The sequence below is a fragment of the Pristiophorus japonicus genome, chromosome 22, assembly GCF_044704955.1.
Source record: "Pristiophorus japonicus isolate sPriJap1 chromosome 22, sPriJap1.hap1, whole genome shotgun sequence".
NCBI lineage: Eukaryota > Metazoa > Chordata > Chondrichthyes > Pristiophoridae > Pristiophorus > Pristiophorus japonicus.
Genome location: NC_091998.1, coordinates 54,863,203 through 54,882,848, shown reverse-complemented (window position 1 = coordinate 54,882,848; position 19,646 = coordinate 54,863,203). Strand labels below are relative to the sequence as shown.

Sequence of the window (19,646 nt, the reverse complement as noted above, 5' to 3'; positions counted from 1 at the left end):
GAGATCCAACTTTCTCACCCTCCAACTGAATTTGAAATTCAACCGTGTCATGGTCACTCATTCCTAGAGGATCCTTTACTACGAGATCATTTATCAATCCTGTCTCATTACTCAGTACCAGATCTAAGATAGCCTGCTCCCTGGTTGGTTCCGCAACGTACTATTCAAGGAAACTATCCCGGATACACTCTATGAACTCTTCCTCGAGGCTACCCTGGCCAATTTGCTTTGTCCAATCAATATGAAAGTTAAAATCGCCCATGATTATTGCCGTTCCTTTTTTAAAAACCTGCATTATTTCTTGATTTATAGTCTGTCCAACAGTGTAGCTACTATTAGGGAGCCCATAGTAGGCTCTGCTGGGCAGGCCACGTAGTTTGCATGCCAGACACGAGACTCCCAAAGCAACCGCTCTACTCTGAACTCCTTCACAGCAAACGAGCCAAAGGTGGGCAGCGGAAAGGTTACAAGGACACCCTCAAAGCATCCCTGATAAAGTGCAACATCCCCACTGACACTGGGAGACCCTGGCCAAAGACCGCCCTAAGTGGAGGAAGCGCATCCGGGAGGGCGCTGAGCACTTCGAGTCTCGTCGCCGAGAGCATGCAGAAATCAAGCGCAGGCAGCGGAAAGAGCGTGCGGCAAACCTGTCCCACCCTCCCCTTCCCTCAACGACTATCTGTCCCACCTGTGGCAGAGACTGTGGTTCTCATATTGGACTGTACAGCCACCAAAGAACTCATGTTCAGGGTGGAAGCAAGTCTTCCTCAATTCCGAGGGACTGCCTATGATGATGATGACAGACTGTGCCCACCAGTGACTTTTTTCCCTTATTATTCCTTATCTCCACCCAAACTGATTCAACATCATGATCTTCTGAGCCAATACTGTTTCTCACTCACGCACTTGAAGAAATGAAAATACAGGATTTTCCAGTTGCTGCTTTCACACTCACAAAAGATCATAACCCAAGGACGTTGAGGGTGAAGTGAGTGTTGGTGATCTTTCTCACCCGACCTTACAGTATCGTGAGCAGTTTGTTGTTGTTAGGTTTTAAATGTGTGCTTCGACACGCAGGCTAACTGAGCCGTGCTTTGAAACATTGGACCTGAAAATTCACGCAACTGTATCCCTCCATTTTCAAGTGGGGTTCCATCAGTCTCCTTGAGGGACTGGTGACATTCTGTTTTGCCCCTGATAAATACTTAGAAAGAAAGAGACTTGCCTTTATAGAGCGCCTTTCATGATCTCAGGATGTCCCAAAGCACTTTATAGTCAATGAAGTGTAAAAAACCCATCTGGTTCACTAATGTCCTTCAAGGGAAGGAAATCTGTCGTCCTTACCTGGTCTGGCCTATATGTGACTCCAACTCACAGCAATGTGGTTGACTCTTAACTGCCCTCTGAAATGGCCTAGCAAGCCACTCAGCTCTATTCAAGAAGGCGGCTCATCAACACCTCCTCAAGGGCAATCACGGATGGGCAATAAATGCCGGCCTTGCCAGCGATGTCCACATCCCACGAATGAATTTTTAAAAAGTATTGTCGAAATGCAGTCACTGTTGCAACGTGGGATGATTGGTGAAACTGTGTACTCACCTGTTCAAGCTGGCCAGAGAATGGGACCAGTTTTGGTGGAGGTCCTTTGAGGTCCATGATGACAGGTCCAGCTTTCTGAGACCCCAGCTCTGAAGCACAGTTCTTGGGCTTGCCCATCTTTGTCAGACCATTGGTTTGGCCAATACTAATGTAGAAAAAATCCTCGGTTTTCTCGCACTTGGAGTTTGTTTTGGCGGCGTTGCTGGTTGGCTCGCGGCTGGCGTCGAATTTCAGCAGCCCGTCCTGTTGCCTGATCAACTTCTGAAGGTGGGAAGCTTTCCTGTTCCTGTAGTCAAATGCCTTGCATTGTTTGTCGTGGAGGTTGCGGCCTGATATGAGACTGCTAACGCTTCCCATGGTGCCCTTGGCTGGCTGTGATGTCAATGATGAGGCAGGCTGAGGTTTATTCTCCAGAGAGTGATGTTTGAATTGGATGTGCAAGGCATCCCCAGTTGCCATAGCAACTCCGATTCAACAAGTAGATTCTATCTGGGGGCCCTGTGAGGCAACAAAGGAAAGAAAAATAGAATCCAATCAGTTGACAATTATCAGTAATAAACAGATCAAGTAACAAATCTGAAAGTAAATTTATTCCATTTCTAGTTCAGAGACTACAGGGGCGAAATTCTGATAGTTGAAGTTCACGTTGGAGTATTTTTCATAACTGTACACCTTCCTCTATCCGCACGATCCTCACAAAGTGTAAACCTGTTTATTTTACGACCAAGACCAATAAGAAACCAGTTTCAGCATTTTTTTACCTATTCCTTCCTGAGATGTGGGTGTCACTAGCAAAACCAGCATTTATTGCCCATCCCTAATTGCCCTTGAGAAGGTGGCGGTGAGCTGCCGCCTTGAACCGTTGGAAGTCCGTGTGGTGAAGGTGCTCCCACAGTGCCGATGATGGATTCTGACCCAGCAACGATGAAGGAACAGCTGATATATTTCCAAGTCAGGATGGTGTGCAACTTGGAGGGGAGCTTGCAGGTCAGGTGGTGGTGTTCCCATGCACCTGCTGCCCTTGTCCTTCTAGGTGGTAGAGGCCACGGGTTTGGGAGGTGCTGTCGAAGAACCAGTGCAAGTGCAGTCATGCCAAGAAACCATGATGCAGTCCTTCCAAAAGCTACAGTGGTTTCATTCAAATATACCAGTTGAGCTCCTGTATCATTGCACCTGGGGTGTGAAGACCAAGTACTGCCTTCAGGTGAAGCAAGGTTAGAGGGCAGGGGATAACTTGACCAGGGCCCACAGATTGAAGTTTAATTCCCATCTTAAAGTCATACAGTCTGTCCTAAATTCCAAACTCCATATTTATAATGGAAACTGGCCATGTGTCAGCCATGACTCAGTGGGTAGCACACTCGCCTCTGTCAGAAGGTCGTGGTTTCAAGTCCCACTCCAGGAACTTGAGCACAAAATCCAGGCTGACACTCCAGTGCAGTACTGAAAGAGTGTTGCACTGTCAGAGGTGCCGTCTTTCGGATGAGACATTAAATCAAGGTTCTGCCCTCTCGGATGGACCTAAAAGAACCCATGGCACTATTTTGAAGAAGAGCAGGGGAGTTATCTCTGGTGTGCTGGGCCAATATTTATCCCTCAACGTAACATAAAACAGATTATCTGGTCATTATCACATTGCTGTTTGTGGGAGCTTGCTGTGTGCAAATTGGCTGCTGCGTTTCCTACTTTACAACAGTGACTGGACTCCAAAAGTACTTCATTGGCTGTAAAGCGCTTTGAGACATCCAATGATTGGGAAAGACACGATATAAATGCAGCCTCCTGCCAGTGGTGGAGGAGCACTGGCAGCAGGGTGCAATTACACTGTGGCCAATTGACATAGGCAGCTACCATTATAGATGTGGACATGGAATTTATAATGGAAGGTTGAGGAAATGTTCTCCTTAGAGCAGAGAAGGTTAAGAGGAGATTCGATAGCGGTGTTCCAAATCATTAAGGGTGTTGATCGAGTAAATAAAGAGGAACTGTTTCCAATGGCAGGAGGGTTGGTAACCAGGGGACACAGAGTTAAGATAATTGCCCAAAAAAACAGGGGGGAAAATTAGGAGACATTTATTACTGCAGGGAGTTGTTTTGATCTGGAATGCACTGCCTGTAAAGGTAGCAGAAACAGATTTAGTAGTAACTTTCAAAAGGAAATTGGATACATGCTTGAAAAGGAAAACATTGCAGGGCTATGGGGAAAAATGGGACTGATTGGATTGGATAGCTCTTTCAAAGCGCCGGCACAAACACGATGGGCCAAATAGCTTCCTTCTGACTGATTCTATAAGTGCATTCAGATGTCAAATTTTTAATGAATTAAAAGAAAGAATTGTATTTCTGTAGCGCCTTTCACAACCACCAGACACCCAAAGCACTTTACAGCCAGTGAAGTACTTTTTGAAGTGTCGTCACTGTTGTAATGTGGGAAACGTATGAGGGAAATGTATTAATAGAAATGTGAATGCACAAGTTGATACAGTATTTGCGAATGTATAGTTAAGTGTGCAATGGCTCCATAAAGTGTAGTGTACTCTGTTGAGATTTGAATGAAGGAGACACAACCAACACCTGTGTAAAATAGTGTAGTTTGGAATGTAGTACAAGTGCATTGGATATTCCTGCTTCATTAAGTGTTTGGGATTACTGTTCACATGACTTTCTGATGAATCAGTTCTGAGAGTTGGGTATTTATTGGGATTCTAGTCATCAAATCCCTGAAACAGGATGGGGCAAACAACCCAAGCCTTGTTCTTGTGGAATTAGTCTCTCAGTAATGCTTAAAATCTGCTGCAAAACCCATGATCTTAAACTTTTGATGTCTGTGTTCCGATCTGGTGAGGTTTCATTGAGCTGGGACATCTGCATTCAAAATCTTTGCATATTTTTAAATTCATTCACGGGATGTGGATGTCACTGGCAAGGCCAGCATTTATTACCCATCCCTAATTGCCCTTGAGAAGGTGGTGGTGAGCTGCCTTGACTATAACTGAGTGGCTTGCTGGGCCATTTCAGAGGGCAGTTGAGAGTCAACCACATTGCTGTGGGTCTGGAGTCTCATATAAGCCAGACCGGGTAAAGACGGCAGATTTCCATAAGGTACGAGAGATTTAAAGCAGACTCGCTGTGTAGTAAAGGGACAAAGCTTCTAATTGCATACCTGGAAGAACCTCCCGAGCTAATCTGTAGCACTGAATTAACAGCCACCTTGAGCAAGCAGTACAATATAGCCATTGTTACTCTACAGTGTCGAATTGATCAAACTGACATGTAAATGTTGCTGATTTAACAACCTCTCGAGGGGGGATAAGATTGCTGAATCATTCACGCTCACAGACACGTACCCGAGTGAAGATGATTAATTCGGTGGCCAAATTAAAATTTCATGCCGTAAGTAAGTTGGCAGAAATAGAATTGTAAATTGCTGTCACTGCCACGCTCAAATATGACCCGATTGGAATGTGGGCTTTAAACTTGTTTCCTTTCCCACCCAAAGTTGTCAAAGGTAGCTAATTATTTTCACCGAGAAAGACTTTGGAATTTTATTAACCTGTAACTGGCTGCATGTGCCACGAACCATTTCACAAAGGAATTTTAATAATTTGTTCAAAAAATGTTGCCACGTACAAATTATTTGATAGAGGAAGTACAGTCAAGCTGGAGCTGATTAATTATTGTATTTCGGAACAGAGGGGAGACCTAATTGATGTGTATAAAATTATGAGGGGCCTAGATAGAGTGGATAGGAAGGTCCTATTTCCCTTAGTGGAAAGGTCAACAACCAGGGGGCATAGATTTAAAGTAATTGGTCGGAGATTTTAGGGGAAATTTTTTCTCCCAGAGGGTGGTGGGGGTCTGGAACTCACTGCCTGAAAGGGTGGCAGAGGCAGAAACCCTCACCACATTTAAAAAGTGCCTGGATGTGCACTTGAAGTGCCGTAACCTATAGGGCTATGGACCCAGGGCTATGGACCCAGAGCTGGAAAGTGGGATTAGGCTGGATAGCTCTTTGTCGGCTGGCGCAGACACAATGGGCAGAAATGGCCTCCTTCCGTGCTGTAAATTTCTAGAATTCTATCAAAAAATAATTCATATGCGGATGGCCTCAATCCACCATCGAGAAAAATCGTCAAATCACTCACAATTGTCGCATCTAATTGTTTCTTAAATTGATTTCAGAGTTTAAAGAGAAATATTGGCTCCTGTGTAACCAAACACCACTTGCCCTGCTCTTGTAGCCTATTGGTGGGTGTATTAACCTCAATCTCCCACAGTTTGTCTGTTCATTCATCATTGTTTGTTTACCAGCAAATAATTTGTTTAAACATTACACATCTGGAATACTTTGAAGGTAGTCAAATGTTGCTCGTTATGTTTTGAATAAAACTGAACAACATTTCTTTAACTGACTATTTTTTGTTGCAAGACTTGGTTTGTTTTGGGGGAAGAACAAGACCCAGGAAGGTGATTGTGTATAGTGAGCCATATCATCATCTTCTGTCATTAGAAAGGATTAAGTGTCAGTTCGTCGTGGCTAATTCTGCCCCACTCATAAAATGGCAGGAACATGGATACTTGAAACATACTATTCCTGCGAATGTTTTCGTTCATGGGAGCGAAATAGAACAGCTAATCCTTGAAATAACCATCAGTTCGTACTTCCCGAAGCACTCAAATCTCAGTCAGTTCAAATGGAGGGTGTACATTTTGCCAAAAGTGGCTCAGAAACAGAGCCCCCCCGTTACCCCAACAACCCCAGTGTCCTGCGGAACCTGTGTAAATGAAAAACCTTTCTGGTGGAGGACGGCCCTGATATAGAATCATAGAACGATATAGCACAGAAGACTATTCGGCCCATCTTGCTTGTGGTGGAGCTTATTCAATTAATCCCACACCCATGCTCATCCTCCATAACATTTTCCCTTCCGTAAGTTACTATGAATCGGCTTCAGGCAGCACATTCCAGATAACAACAACTCGCTGCATAAAAAAATGTTTCCTTATGTCGCCTCTGGTTCTTTTGCCCATTACCGTAAATCTATGTCCTCTGGTTACCAACCCTTCTGCCGCTGGAAACAGTTTATCCTTATTTACTCCATCAAAACCCCTCATGATTTTGAACACCTCTATCAAACTTCCTCAACCTTCTCTGCTCTAAGGAGAAAAACCCCAGCTTCCCCAGTCTCTTCACATAACTGAAGTCCCTCATCCCTGGAACCATTCTGGTAAATCTCTTCTGCACCCTCTCTTAAGGCCATGACATCCTTCCTAAAGTGCAGTGCCCAGAATTGGACACAACACTCCAGCTAAGGCCAAACCAATGTTTTATAAAGCTATGATTCTATCTGGATATTGTGCTGACACACCAAAATGTTAGCAAGGATGTTTAAAAACAAAATAACAGGCTTATGCAAAAATAATATCCATGCCATGATGGGAAGGAGAATGCACTGCAAGTAGGAATTTCCATCGGCAAAAATCGCCTCCTCTCAGCATCCACTGCTCTAGTGTTTAAAGGCAAAAGTGGCTCACAGCAGGAAGGCAGAGTGCGGAAGAGGTTGTGGGTGCTGGGAGCACAAACAACTCACGCCGTATGAGAAGGGTGAGTTGGAACGGGAGCTCCTTGGGGTGAGAGATGCACAGACCGGGGGGGTGGCGGGGGCGGGAGGGGGGTGGCACGAGCAGTGATCTGGAGTTGGAAGAATGGAGGATGCAGGCGGGGGCATATTTGTGGAGAAGATTCCCCAAATGGAATGGAACAAAAGTATGAAAGCGAGGGATGATGAGGATCGTGCAGGCGAGTCACTCGGGCACGCAGTGGAACTGGGCCTTGATGTTGGATGTGCAGAACTTTATCAAGAGGCAAGACTCGGGCTTGCTCGGGCTTGTTCTGGATTAGTTTGGATTTTGAAGAGTGGAAGGAAACTAATGAGAAAAGCATTAAAAAAAAATTATTCTTCAATGGAAACCAAAATCAGGAGAGATGTGTGTCGGGGGACAGAGCCAATATTGCCCATTTTACTCCATCGCCCAAAGACAAAATGACCCCCAATGTCTCCACAGAACAAGGAAAACCCAGTGATTGGCAGGGTGCATGTGAAGATCACTGACGTCAGCACAAACGTGAACAGAATCTTCTCAGGCAGTCCCCCGGAGTCGAGGATGACTTGTTTCCACACTAATGAGTTCTAAGGTGACTGATGAGCCCAATGCGGGACCTACAGTCTCTGTCACAGGTGGGGCAGACGGTGGTTGGAGGGACGGGTGGGTGGGGAGCTTGGGTTGTCGTGCGCTCCTTCCGCTGTTTGCGCTTGGCTTCAGCTTGCTCCCGGCGTAGAGACTCGAGCTGTTCAGCGCCTTCCCGGATGCTTCTCCTCCACTTTGAGCAGTCTTGGGCCAGGGATTCCCAGATGTCGATGGGGATGTTGCACTGCTTTGAGGGTGTCCTTGAAGCATTTCCTCTGCCCACCTGGGACTTGCTTGCCGTGTCGGAGCTCTGAGTAGAGCGCTTGCTTTGAGAGTCTCGTATCGGGCATGCGGATGATGTGGCCCATCCAACGGAGCTGATCGAGCGTGGTCAGTGCTTCGATGCTGGGGATGTTGGCCTGAGCGAGAACACTGACGTTGGTGCGTCTATTGTATCAATGGATTTGCAGGATCTTGGGGAGGCAGCGTTGGTTGTACTTCTCCAGTGCTAAAGAGCACTGGCGCTGAGGGTCGGCAAGTACAAAGTGAAGGGCCAAACAGAGCACTGAACGCAGCCCAACACTAAACGATATGCACCATCTGTAGTGCAGCCCCAAGGTCAATCGCACAGTAAAGTGCAACAACGCACTGTCCAGACCATAGTGCCATTCGCTGTCGTTCTAAATAGGACCGCTCCGTGCAGTCCAGCATTACACGCAGCGCTGCACAATCCAGTACAACACCAAGCAGATCATCACCACAACACGCACCACCACAAGCATTTAGCGTAAAGCTCCATTTATTTCTTCGAGGCCGTCGTCTTCTTGCTGTTGCTGAGGTCCACGAGCAGCTCACCGTCCAATACAGACACGCAACACCGTTGGACGCTAACCTTTTAAGAAAGAAGAACGAACTTGCATTTATATAGCGCCTTTCACGACCACCGGACGTCTCAAAGTGCTTTCCAGCCAATTAGGTACTTTTGAAGTGTAGTCACTGTTGTATAAAATGCGGCAGCCAATTTTTACACGGCCAATTTGCACACAGCAAGCTCCCACAAACAGCAATGACAGTGTGACCAGATAATCATTTTTTTTAAAGTGATGTTGGTTGCAGGATAAATATTGGGCCCAGGTCTTCCGTGTCCAGTGCGGTAGGTCTCAATGCCTCAGCCCCGAATCAACAAACAGCCGGGCCTCTCCAATCAGGGGCTGTTCCAACACTCGCTTCCTTTTCGGGGCATTTCCTGCCGAGACACTCCAGGACATTCACCCGGGGCAATTACTAAAGCAGCAGTGTCTGAGGTTTTGGGAAACGTTGTGCAGGCCATAAGCTTTAAGTGCGTTCTGAAAGCACAACAATGGCTGTCCCAGAAGAGTTAAAGCCGGATAATCCAGGTTAGATAAAGGCAGTCATTTGTCAGTAAGGAGCACACTTTTGGCTTCATGCAGTGAAGCTGCCATCCCACACTGTGCTCTTGTGCATTAGCGCTGTGGTTACTCCATCCACTTCAGTGCAGTTTAAACTCCTGTGGCTTCCAGCACCTGTTCGCCTGCAGTGGGCATGTTGTGAGCTCGTCAAAAAGCGTTAAGTGCAAGTTAATAGATCCTGTTAAACCTGCCAAAGTGAATGTTGGAAAGCACTGTCTTCAAAACTGAGACAGAGAATAGTACGTTGGGTTTTCCGGCGCCATTGCAGAAGTGGAAGGACTCTGAATGCAACGATCTCAATACTTGCCCTTCTGGGATTTCACAAGGGGAAATCTTTGAAAGTGGCAGGACAGGTTAACAAAGCAGTCGATAAAACCTATGGGATCCTAGGCTTTATAAATATTGGCAGAGAGTACCAAAGCTTAGGAAGTTATGCTAAAGCTATGTAAAACACTAGTTCGGCCCCAGCTGGAGTATTATGTCCAATTCTGGGCACCACTCTTTCGGAAGGACGTGAAGGCTTTGGAGAGGGTACAAAAGAGATTTACTAGAATGGTTCCAGTAATGAGGGATTGCAGTTACGTGGATAGACTGGAGAAGTTGAAGTTGTTCTCCTTGGAGCAGAGAAAGCTAAGTTGGAGGTTTGATAGAGGTATGTAAAATCATGAAGGATTACATAGAGTAAATAAAAAGAAACTGTTTCCAATGGCAGAAGGGTCGATAGCCAGAGGGCACAGATTTAAGGCGATTGGCAAAAGTACCAGAGGAAAAACCTTTTTACACAACGAGTGGTGAGGATTTGGAACGCATTGCCTGATAAGGGTGGTGGAGGTAGATTCAATCGCAGCCTTCAATCGGGAATTGGATAAATACTTGAGGGGAAAAAAAATTGCAGGGATCTGGGGAAAGAGCGGTGGAGTAGGACTGACTGGATTGCTCTCGAAAGAGCCGGCACAGACTCGATGGGCCGAATGGCTGCCTCCTGTGCTGTACTTTCCTATGATTGTATGCTAGGGCAGAAAATTTCACAGCTCAGCTGCAGTCAACATTTTAAAGAGTCGCAGCCATTTAAATTAATGAGCCCGCACATCTTTTGCTATCTTTTTTCAAATGCCGCAATTATTTTGTGTATTTTTTAAGTTGTATTGGAGAAAATAAGTGAGAGGCTAAATCAATGGAAAGCAAATTTGAAGGAAGGAAACGTTACCTAAGCCAATGTTGTAGCACCTGAACCCCCATTTGTTGGCTGGCAAAGTGGAGATGCTACTGCGTAAGGTGGGGTGCAAAGAGGGGGCGCTCCGTTTGGCCCTGCAAGGACACCCTCGCTTGGGGGACGCCAGTGCGACAAACCTGGCGGGAAGGCACAAAGGTCCCAACAGTACCACTTCGCACATAGATGGCCCAAGTATGTACGCTGCACTGTGCTGCCTGCTGACCTGGTTCCCATTGACTCTCGGCCTAAAGCCTTGCACAATCTTGCAGCTCTTTCATTGCTTCTGCCCTTACACCAGCAGGGTACACAGTGAAACCTAGAGCTCACACCAACAGATAGCTGGTGAAGCAACTCCGAATTAAGAGGAATAGACGGTATATAAGGGAAAGTTGCATGATGCCATGAAGCAACCTACCTGCAGAAAGATGACCAACTGGAACCAATTAGGATTTTGATGAACGCATTAAGTTATGATCTGGAATAAGTGTGGTGGAAGCAGATTCAATTGTAACTTTCAAAAGGAAATTGGATAAATAATTTAAAAGAAACATTTGCAAGGTGATGGGGAAAGAGCAGGGGGGAGTGGGACTAATTGGATAGCTCATTCAAAGAGCAGGCACGATGGGCCGACTGGCCTCCTTCAGTGCTGTATATAATTCCAGGATTCAGTTGGCACAAACGGAAGTCTTAGCCAGATGGTCAAGGCAAGGTATTGAGCACAGGCCTGTTGCTTCTGTAATGGGAAAGAGGGAATATTGGCAGGGGCAAGATACTTTGCTTTCCTGTTTCATACTTCTCCTGCAGAGGCCCAACAGCAGGCCACTCACCTGCCTTCCTGACTGGGGAACAACACTAAGAGACATCAGCGAGGAAAGAAATGTACTTAAAATTAAATATTGTTTTTTTTTTACATGAATTATTTTTTTTTTAAATACTTGCCCACAGACTGGAGAGGGGAGTAGATTTTTGAATTTATTGCCTGGATGCTAAACGTTGTCTCCGTGGAGCCAGAGAGAAAAATAGGCCGGAAAGGATTGCACATCCCGAACAGAGTTCCTCCATTAAAGAAAGAATTAGATTTATATAGCGCCTTTCACGACCACCGGACGTCTCAAAGCGCTTTACAGCGAATGAAGTACTTTTTGGAGTGTAGTCACTGTTGTAATGTAGGAAATGCGGCAGCTCATTTGCGCACAGCAAGCTCCCACAAACAGCAATGCGATAATGACCAGATAATTTTTGTTTATGATTAACTGAAGGCTGAGGAAATTCTGGAGGGCATTATTCTGGGAGTGCTGTCTCCCCCCCCCCCACCCCCCCACACGCGAATTTCATCCCTTGCTTTCCGCTCAGGCGATGCGCAGCGCCCTCACGCTGAAGATGGAAAGCTACCCCGAGGCGTTGCGACATGTTGAGAGATTGCTGAGAGACCATTTGTGGAGGGCGGGCCCAGTATCCGTGACACTGAGCAGAACGAACTGTCGGTCTGAACCCCAGACTGATGAATGGAGCTGACCATTAACCAGCCAGGTCTGGCCAACTCCCTGACCACTAATTGCCAAATGTCACTCGACCACCTCGCCCGAGTGACCTCGGTGTGAAAAATGCTCTCGTCGCTTTGAAGAGCACAGTCGGCCAATTACCAAAAGATCAATAGTTCTTTCACCTTCGAGCAAGGGGCTTAGATCTTATTTGTCTGGGCAGGTTCTCTCGTGCCGGCATTGTCAATAAAACTTAGATGGGGAGGGGCAGGATTAACCATTGAAGGACTGACAGCTAAATAAGGAGCGTTATTGATGAACATTCGCAAATCATTTCTAGTATTCTTTTCAAAGTTGTGACTCATTTTCAAATTTTCTTTTAAAAGTTTCAGAGCAAATTTTAAACACTCTCCAGTTCGCTCTGGTGTGAGGCCAGCAATTGTCATATTCCAGCTGGTCAGGGCGGCCAGTAAGCCGAGAGTCTGGTGCGTGGGCTCCCCAGGTGGCTCGGCTGCTAATGTTGGTGTGTAATTGGGCCGTACAATCGAGAGCAGGGCCCAGGCGTGATTCGTGTGTATGGAGCGGACATGTCAGCACAGTGAGCAGTTTGGGGACCAACAGTCGGCTGTCCCGGGAAGGAGCAAAATCGGCCAAATGCAAATTTTGCCTCAAGAACAAAACGAGCAAATATGAACAAAGCGTTCACCCCAAGAAGCCTTTAAGACATCCTCTATTCTCAATTACAGATTGTAAACATCAAAGATCATTACTGTAACAAACGAAAATCTAGTCAGAAGTAAATATCATAAAATACTGCACATGAATTCTCAAAGTATCAGCCGCGGCTTAGTAGGTAGCACACTCACCTCTGAGTCAGAAGGTTCTGGGTTCAAGTCCCACTCAAGGGACCTGAGCACATCTAGGCTGACACTCCCAGAGCAGTGCTGAGGGAGCACCGCACTGTCGGAGGTGCCGTCTTTCAGATGAAACATGAAACCGAGGCCCCGTCTGCGCTCTCAGGTGGACGTAAAAGATCCCATGGCGCTATTTCAGAAAAGAGCTGGGGAGTTCTACCCGGTGTCCTGGGGCCAATATTTATCCCTCAATCAACATCACTAAAACAGATTATCTGCTCATTATCACTTTGCTGTTTGTGGGAGCTTGCTGTGTGCAAATTGGCAGCTGCATTTCCCACATTACAACAGTGACTACACCGCAAAAAGTACTTCATTGGCTGTAAAGAGCTTTGAGTCGTCCGATGGTCGTGAAAGGCGCTATATAAATGCAAGACTTTTTTCTGAAAAGGTTTACAATATTTCTCTGACGGTTCCACCAGCTATGTTTTAGGAATCTGCAACATCAGGGCATTGCATGTACCGCAAGCAGTTATAACACATGTCATCGTAATACAAAATAATCTGGTGCACTGCAGTCAACATTGAGATGGATTGCTGAGAGCAAACCTGCATATTTACAAAACAAAATAAATAGAAAGGAATTCTTATTGGTGGCAAATCAGGCTGTTCTTTGTCAGAAAAATTCCACTCCTGCTGGTTTCTACAATATTTTAACTTCAGTTAAGACACATTGCAGAAAATGGTCTTGAGTTTGATTGACAATCTCCAAATGCTATACACAGAATCCAATCACTCAGATTGGAAAGAAACTCTGAAATGGCTCAAAATTACATACAAATCTTTTAACGGTTCCTATTTTGAAAGGAAAAAGACTGATTTCTACAGTGCCTTTCATGACCTCAGGGCGTCCCAAAGCAGTTCAGCACCAATGAAGTACTTTTTGGAGTGGAGTCACTGTTGTAATGTGGGAAACACAGCAGCCAATTCGCGCACAGCAAGCTCCCACATACAGCAATGTGATAAATGATCAGTTAATTTTTTTTCAGTGATGTTGGTTGATGGATAAATGCTGGCCAGCATATAAGGGAGAACTTCCCTGCTCTTGTTCGAAGTAGTGCCATGGGATCTATTACGTCTACCTGAGAGAGCAGACACGGCCTCGGTTTAACGTCTCGTGCGAAGGAAGGCACTGTAATGTATGCACCTGTGAGCTGGTGCCGAGGTTGCAGCCCCTATTCCATTATTTGAAGGGGCTGCTCCTCAAATTCTGGTTGCACTTCAGTCCTGATCTTTGGACACCCTGTGCGGAGGGGAGCGGGCAGGTCGGAAGGCCTCCTCGTAGGACTGCTCCTGGGCATGGCCAAGGGGGCCATCAGCTGGTCCAGGCAGCAGGCGGTCGAGGGGGTCATTCAGCCCGACTGCGTGCCTCTCTTCCGCGGTTACATTCGAGCCAGGGTGTCCCTGGAGATGGAGCACGCGGTGTCCACCAGTACAGTCGCGGCCTTCCGCGAGAGGTGGGCACCGGAGGGACTGGAGTGCATCATCACCCCTGGCAACCAAATTTTAATTTGATTACTACTGCTTAAAGTTTAATTTGTTTATTGTGTCGATTTTAATGCCGCCACCCCCACCCCCCAACCCCCCAACCCCCCACCTGTCTTTTAGCCAGGGGACATTTGTAAAATTTGTGTTTTTACTGCCCTAAAAAAAAAGGGGGGGCACTTGAAAAGTTTTTGGACTGTGACCCCCCTCCCCTTTAATCTGGGGCCACTTGATTATTAGTTTACAACAAAAATAGTTATGGAGCTGGTGCACTGAGTGGCTGAGCCAGTCGCGTGATGTGCACAAGACTCAATAAAACCCCAGTTAATTGAGTTCAGGTTCTCTACGATGAGGTGTGCAGTTGTGACCCTGTGGATTAACTGGTCAGGTTCAGTTTGATTGTTAAAACTTTGCTAATAAACCAGCTAGTTCCTTACAGCAAATGTGTAACTGTGAATTCTTAAGCCAAGAACCCATGAAGCAAATACACTACAAACACCTCTGACAGTGCAGCACTCCCTCAGCTTTGCACTGGGAGTGTCAGCCTGGATTAAGTGTTGAAGTCTCTGGAATGGGACTTGAACCCACAGCCTTTGACTCCGAGGCGAGGGTGCCACCCACTGAGCCACGGCTGATAGAATGCGAACGGTTTAGTGGTCTGCCATCTCTTGCCATGATGTTATCGTGTAGCTGTCGAGAAACCTTTATGTAAATCAGACACCTAAAGTAATATTGGTTACATTTCCCGAGTCCTCACCTTTGGACGTATTCCTGGAGGTTTCATCACAAGACCTCCAGTCCCAACCATCCTGCCCAGTCAGACAGCTCCCCCCCCCCCCCACATTTGCAGTATTTTTATAACTAAGAAAATGCAAAAAAAAACATATCATTTCCTTTCCCTGGTTACTAGCAGCAGTGTCTGGGAGATTAATCATTAATTCCTGGACAATCCTGGAGTGTTGGTAGCCCTTGTCCCTCTCATACCGCGAATGTGCATCAGAAAACCACAAGTCCAACGCCCACCATTTTCTGTCCGTGGATGTAAAATGGCGAACAGTGGGCTTGTGCCTTAATAATCACAGAATGTGAGGCACCTCATCGTGGGAAAGGATCGACTCTTGAAGGTCCAATCTTCCCACTTCGATGTCTTACGATGTTATTAATGCTGCTTTAAATTAGTTTTCACCAGGAGCGAAGCAAAGATTAAACCCTGATCCCACCCTGTGCCCTGCGGACACATTACCCCTTGGACTGATTTGGGAAAAGGTAATAAACCCCAGTCACTGGGCTCAATGCAGAGATTAAATCTTAGCATTTTAAAGAGGCTAATTTAATTGTTTTAAGCTTTTACTAATTGTAGGAATGGCCACTAGAAAGCTCTGTGCAGGAATAGAGCATTCCATCGCAAATCGAAATGAAGCATCTGGACAGAGTAGATCGAGAGAAACTGTTCCCATTGGCGGAAGGGTCAAGAACCAGAGGACACAGATTTAAGGTGATTGGCAGAAGAACCAAAGACGACATAAGAAAAAACTTTTTTATGCAGCAAGTAGTTAGGTTTTGGAATGCGCTGCCTGAAAGGATGATGGAGACAGACTCAATCTTATCTTTCAAAAGGGAGTTGGATAAGTATCTAAAGAGGAAAAAAAATGCAGAGCTTATGGGGAAAGGGCAGGGGAGTGGGACTAGCTGAGAGTCAGCAAGAGCTCGGCAGTGCTGCAACCATTCTATGATTCTATGAAGGTGGCAGTGGAGACGGGGATGGGGGGCAGTGGAGAATCATCAGGAGTAGTTTTATTACACACACAAAAAACCCTGGTTCCTTAACATAATTCATCATAATTCACACAACCTAAAAACAGGAGCAATCTATCTTTTTCTTGACAATTCACTGGTTAAGCCACAACCGGATTATTGCGTGCAATTCTGAGCACCTCAGTTTACGAAGGATGTCGAAGGCCTTAGAAAGGGTGTAGAAGAGATTTACTTGAATGGTACCAGGGATGAGGGACTTCAGGTATGTGGAGATGACTGGAGAAGCTGAGGTTATTGCCCTTTGAGCTGAGAAGACAAAGAGGGAAGGTAACAGAGGTACTGAATGATGAAGGGTTTTGACAGAATAGTTCGGGCGAAACATTCCACTGAAAGAAGGTTCGGTAACCGGATGACACAGATTTAAGGGAATTGGCAAAAAAACCAGAGGGAAGATGAGGAGAAATGTTTTTACAGCGAGTTGTTATGATCAGGCATGCGCTGCCTAAAAGGACGGTGGAAGCAGATTCAATAGTAACTTTCAAAAGATAATTGGATATACACTTAAATATTTCTCGCTCAGAAACAGGCTATTCGGACCAACAGGTTCGTACTGGTGTTTATGTTCCACACAAGCCTTCTCCCACCCAACTTCCTCTCACCCTATCAGCAAATCCTTCTATTCCTTTCTCCCTGATCTGTTTATCTCGCAGCCCCTTAAATGCATCGATACTATTCACCTCAACCACTACCTGTGGTAGTGAGTTCCTGAAAAGGAAATATATTGCGGGGCTATAGGTAAAGAGCAGGGGGAGTGGGATTAATTGGATAGCTCTTTCAAAGAGCCGGCACAGGCACGATGGGCTGAATGGCCTCCTCCTGTGCTGTCCGATTCTATAAAGTCGCACATTGGTCACAGAAACATAGAAAATAGGTACAGGAGTAGGCCATTCGGCCCTTCGAGCCTGCACCACCATTCAATAAGATCATGGCTGATCATTCCCTCAGTACCCCTTTCCTGCTTTCTTTCCATACACCTTGAACCCTTTAGCCGTAAGGGCCATATCTAATTCCCTCTTGAATATATCCAATGAACTGGCATCAACAACTCTTTGCGGCAGGGAATTCCACAGGTTAACAACTCTTGAGTGAAGAAGTTTCTCCTCATCTCAATGGCCTACCCCTTATCCTAAAACTGTGTCCCCTGGTTCTGGACTTCCCCAACATCGGGAACATTCTTCCCGCATCTAACCTGTCCAGTCTCGTCAGAATCTTATACGTTTCTATGCGATCCCTTCTCATACTTCTAAACTCCAGTGTATAAAGGCCAAGTTGATCCAATCTTTCCTCATATGTCAGTCCAGCCATCCCTGGAATCAGTCTGGTGAACCTTTGCTGCACTCCCTCAATAGCAAGAATGTCCTTCCTCAGATCAGAAGACCAAAACTGAACACAATATTCCAGGTGAGGCCTCACGAAGGCCCTGTACAACTGCAGTAAGACCTCCCTGCTCCTATACTCAAATCCCCAAGCTATGAAGGCCAACATGCCATTTGCCTCCTTCACCACCTGCTGTACCTGCATGCCAACTTTCAATGACTGGTGAACCATGACACCCAGGTCTTGTTGCACCTCCCCTTTTCCTAATCTGCCGCCATTCAGATAATATTCTGCCTTCGTGTTTTTGCCACAAAGTGGATAACTTCACATTTATCCACATTATACTGCATCTGCCATGCATTTGCCCACTCGCCGAACCTGTCCAAGTCATCCTGCAGCCTCTTAGCGTCCTCCTCACAGCTCACACCGCCACCCAGTTTAGTGTCATCTGCAAACTTGGAGATACCACACTCAATTCCTTCATCCAAATCAGTGATGTATATTGTAAAGAGCTGGGGTCCCAGCACTGAGCCCTGCGGCACTCCACTAATCACTGCCTCCCATTCCGAAAAGCACCTGTTTATCCCGACTCTCTGCTTCCTGTCTGCCAACCAATTCTCTATCCACATCAGTCCCTTACCCCCAATACCATGTGCTTTGATTTTGCACACCAATTTCTTGTGCGGGACCTTGTCAAAAGCCTTTTGAAAGTCCAAATACACCATATCCACTGGTTCTCCCTTGTCCACTCTACTAGTTCCATCCTCAAAAAATTTCAGAAGATTTGTCAAGCATGATTTCCCTTTCATAAATCCATGCTGACTTGGACCGATCCGGTCACTGCTTTCCAAATGCGCTGCTATTTCATCCTTAATAATTGATTCCAACATTTTCCCCACTACTGATGTCAGGCTTAACCGGCCTATAATTAACCGTTTTCTCTCTCCCTCCTTTTTTAAAAAGTGGTGTTACATTAGCTACCCTCCAGTCCATAGGAACTGATCCAGAGTCGATAGACTGTTGGAAAATGATCACCAATGCATCCACTATTTCAAGGGCCACTTCCTTAAGTACTCTGGGATGCAGACTGTCAGGTCCCGGAGATTTATCAGCCTTCAATCCCATCAATTTCCCCAACACAATTTCCTGCCTAATAAGGATATCCTTCAGTTCCTCCTTCTCACTAGACCCTCGGTCCTCGAGTATATCCAGAAGGTTATTTGTGTCTTCCTTCGTGAAGACAGAACCAAAGTATTTGTTCAATTGGTCTGCCATTTCTTTGTTCCCCATTATAAATTCACCTGAGTCCGACTGCAAGGGACCTACATTTGTCTTCACTGATCTTTTTCTCTTCACATATCTTTTTCTCTTCACATATCTACAGAAGCTTTTGCAGTCAGTTTTTATGTTCCCGGCAAGCTTCCTCTCGTACTCTATTTTCCCCCTCCTAATTAAACCCTTTGTCCTCCTCTGCTGAATTCTAAATTTCTCCCAGTCCTTAGGTTTGCTGCTTTGTCTGACCAATTTGTATGTCTCTTCCTTGGATCTAACACTATCTTTAATTTCCCTTGTTAGCCACGGTTGAGCCACCTTCCCTATTTTATTTTTACTCCAGACAGGGATGTACAATTGTTGAAGTTCAACCATGTGATCTATAAATGTTTGCCATTGCCTATCCACCGTCAACCCTTTAAGTTTCATTTGCCAGTCTATTCTAGCCAATTCACGCCTCATACCGTCGAAGTTAGCTTTCCTTAAGTTCAGGACCCTAATTTCTGAATTAACTGTGTCACTCTCCATCTTAGTAAAGAATTCTACCATATTATGGTCACTCTTCCCCAAGGGGCTTCGCACAACTAGATTGCTAATTAGTCCCTTCTCATTACACATCACCCAGTCCAGGATGGCCAGCTCTCTAGTTGGGTTCCTCGACATATTGGTCAAGAAAACCATCCCGAATACACTCCAGGAAATCCTCCTCCACCACATTGCTACCAGTTTGGTTAGCCCAATCTATATGTAAATTAAAGTCGCCCATGATAACTGCTGTACCTTTATTGCACACATCCCTTATTTCTTATTTGATGCTGTCCCCAACCTCACTATTACGGTTTGGTAGCCTGTACACAACTCCCACCAGCGTTTTCTGCCCTTTAGTATTCCGTAGCTCCACCAATACTGATTCCACATCATCCAAGCCAAT

The 19,646-nt window shown here is 45.8% G+C and overlaps 1 protein-coding gene across 1 annotated transcript in view; it reads right to left on the bottom strand.

Moving 5' to 3' along the window:
* Positions 1 to 19,646, bottom strand: part of LOC139234772 (leucine zipper putative tumor suppressor 1-like) — a 47,382-nt gene that overhangs the window by 6,201 nt on the left and 21,535 nt on the right. Inside the window, exon 2 of the mRNA XM_070865464.1 lies at positions 1,600 to 2,097. Within this exon, the coding sequence (XP_070721565.1) occupies positions 1,600 to 2,058 (459 nt within the window). The 5' untranslated portion in view covers positions 2,059 to 2,097. The remainder of the gene's footprint in view (positions 1 to 1,599; positions 2,098 to 19,646) is intronic.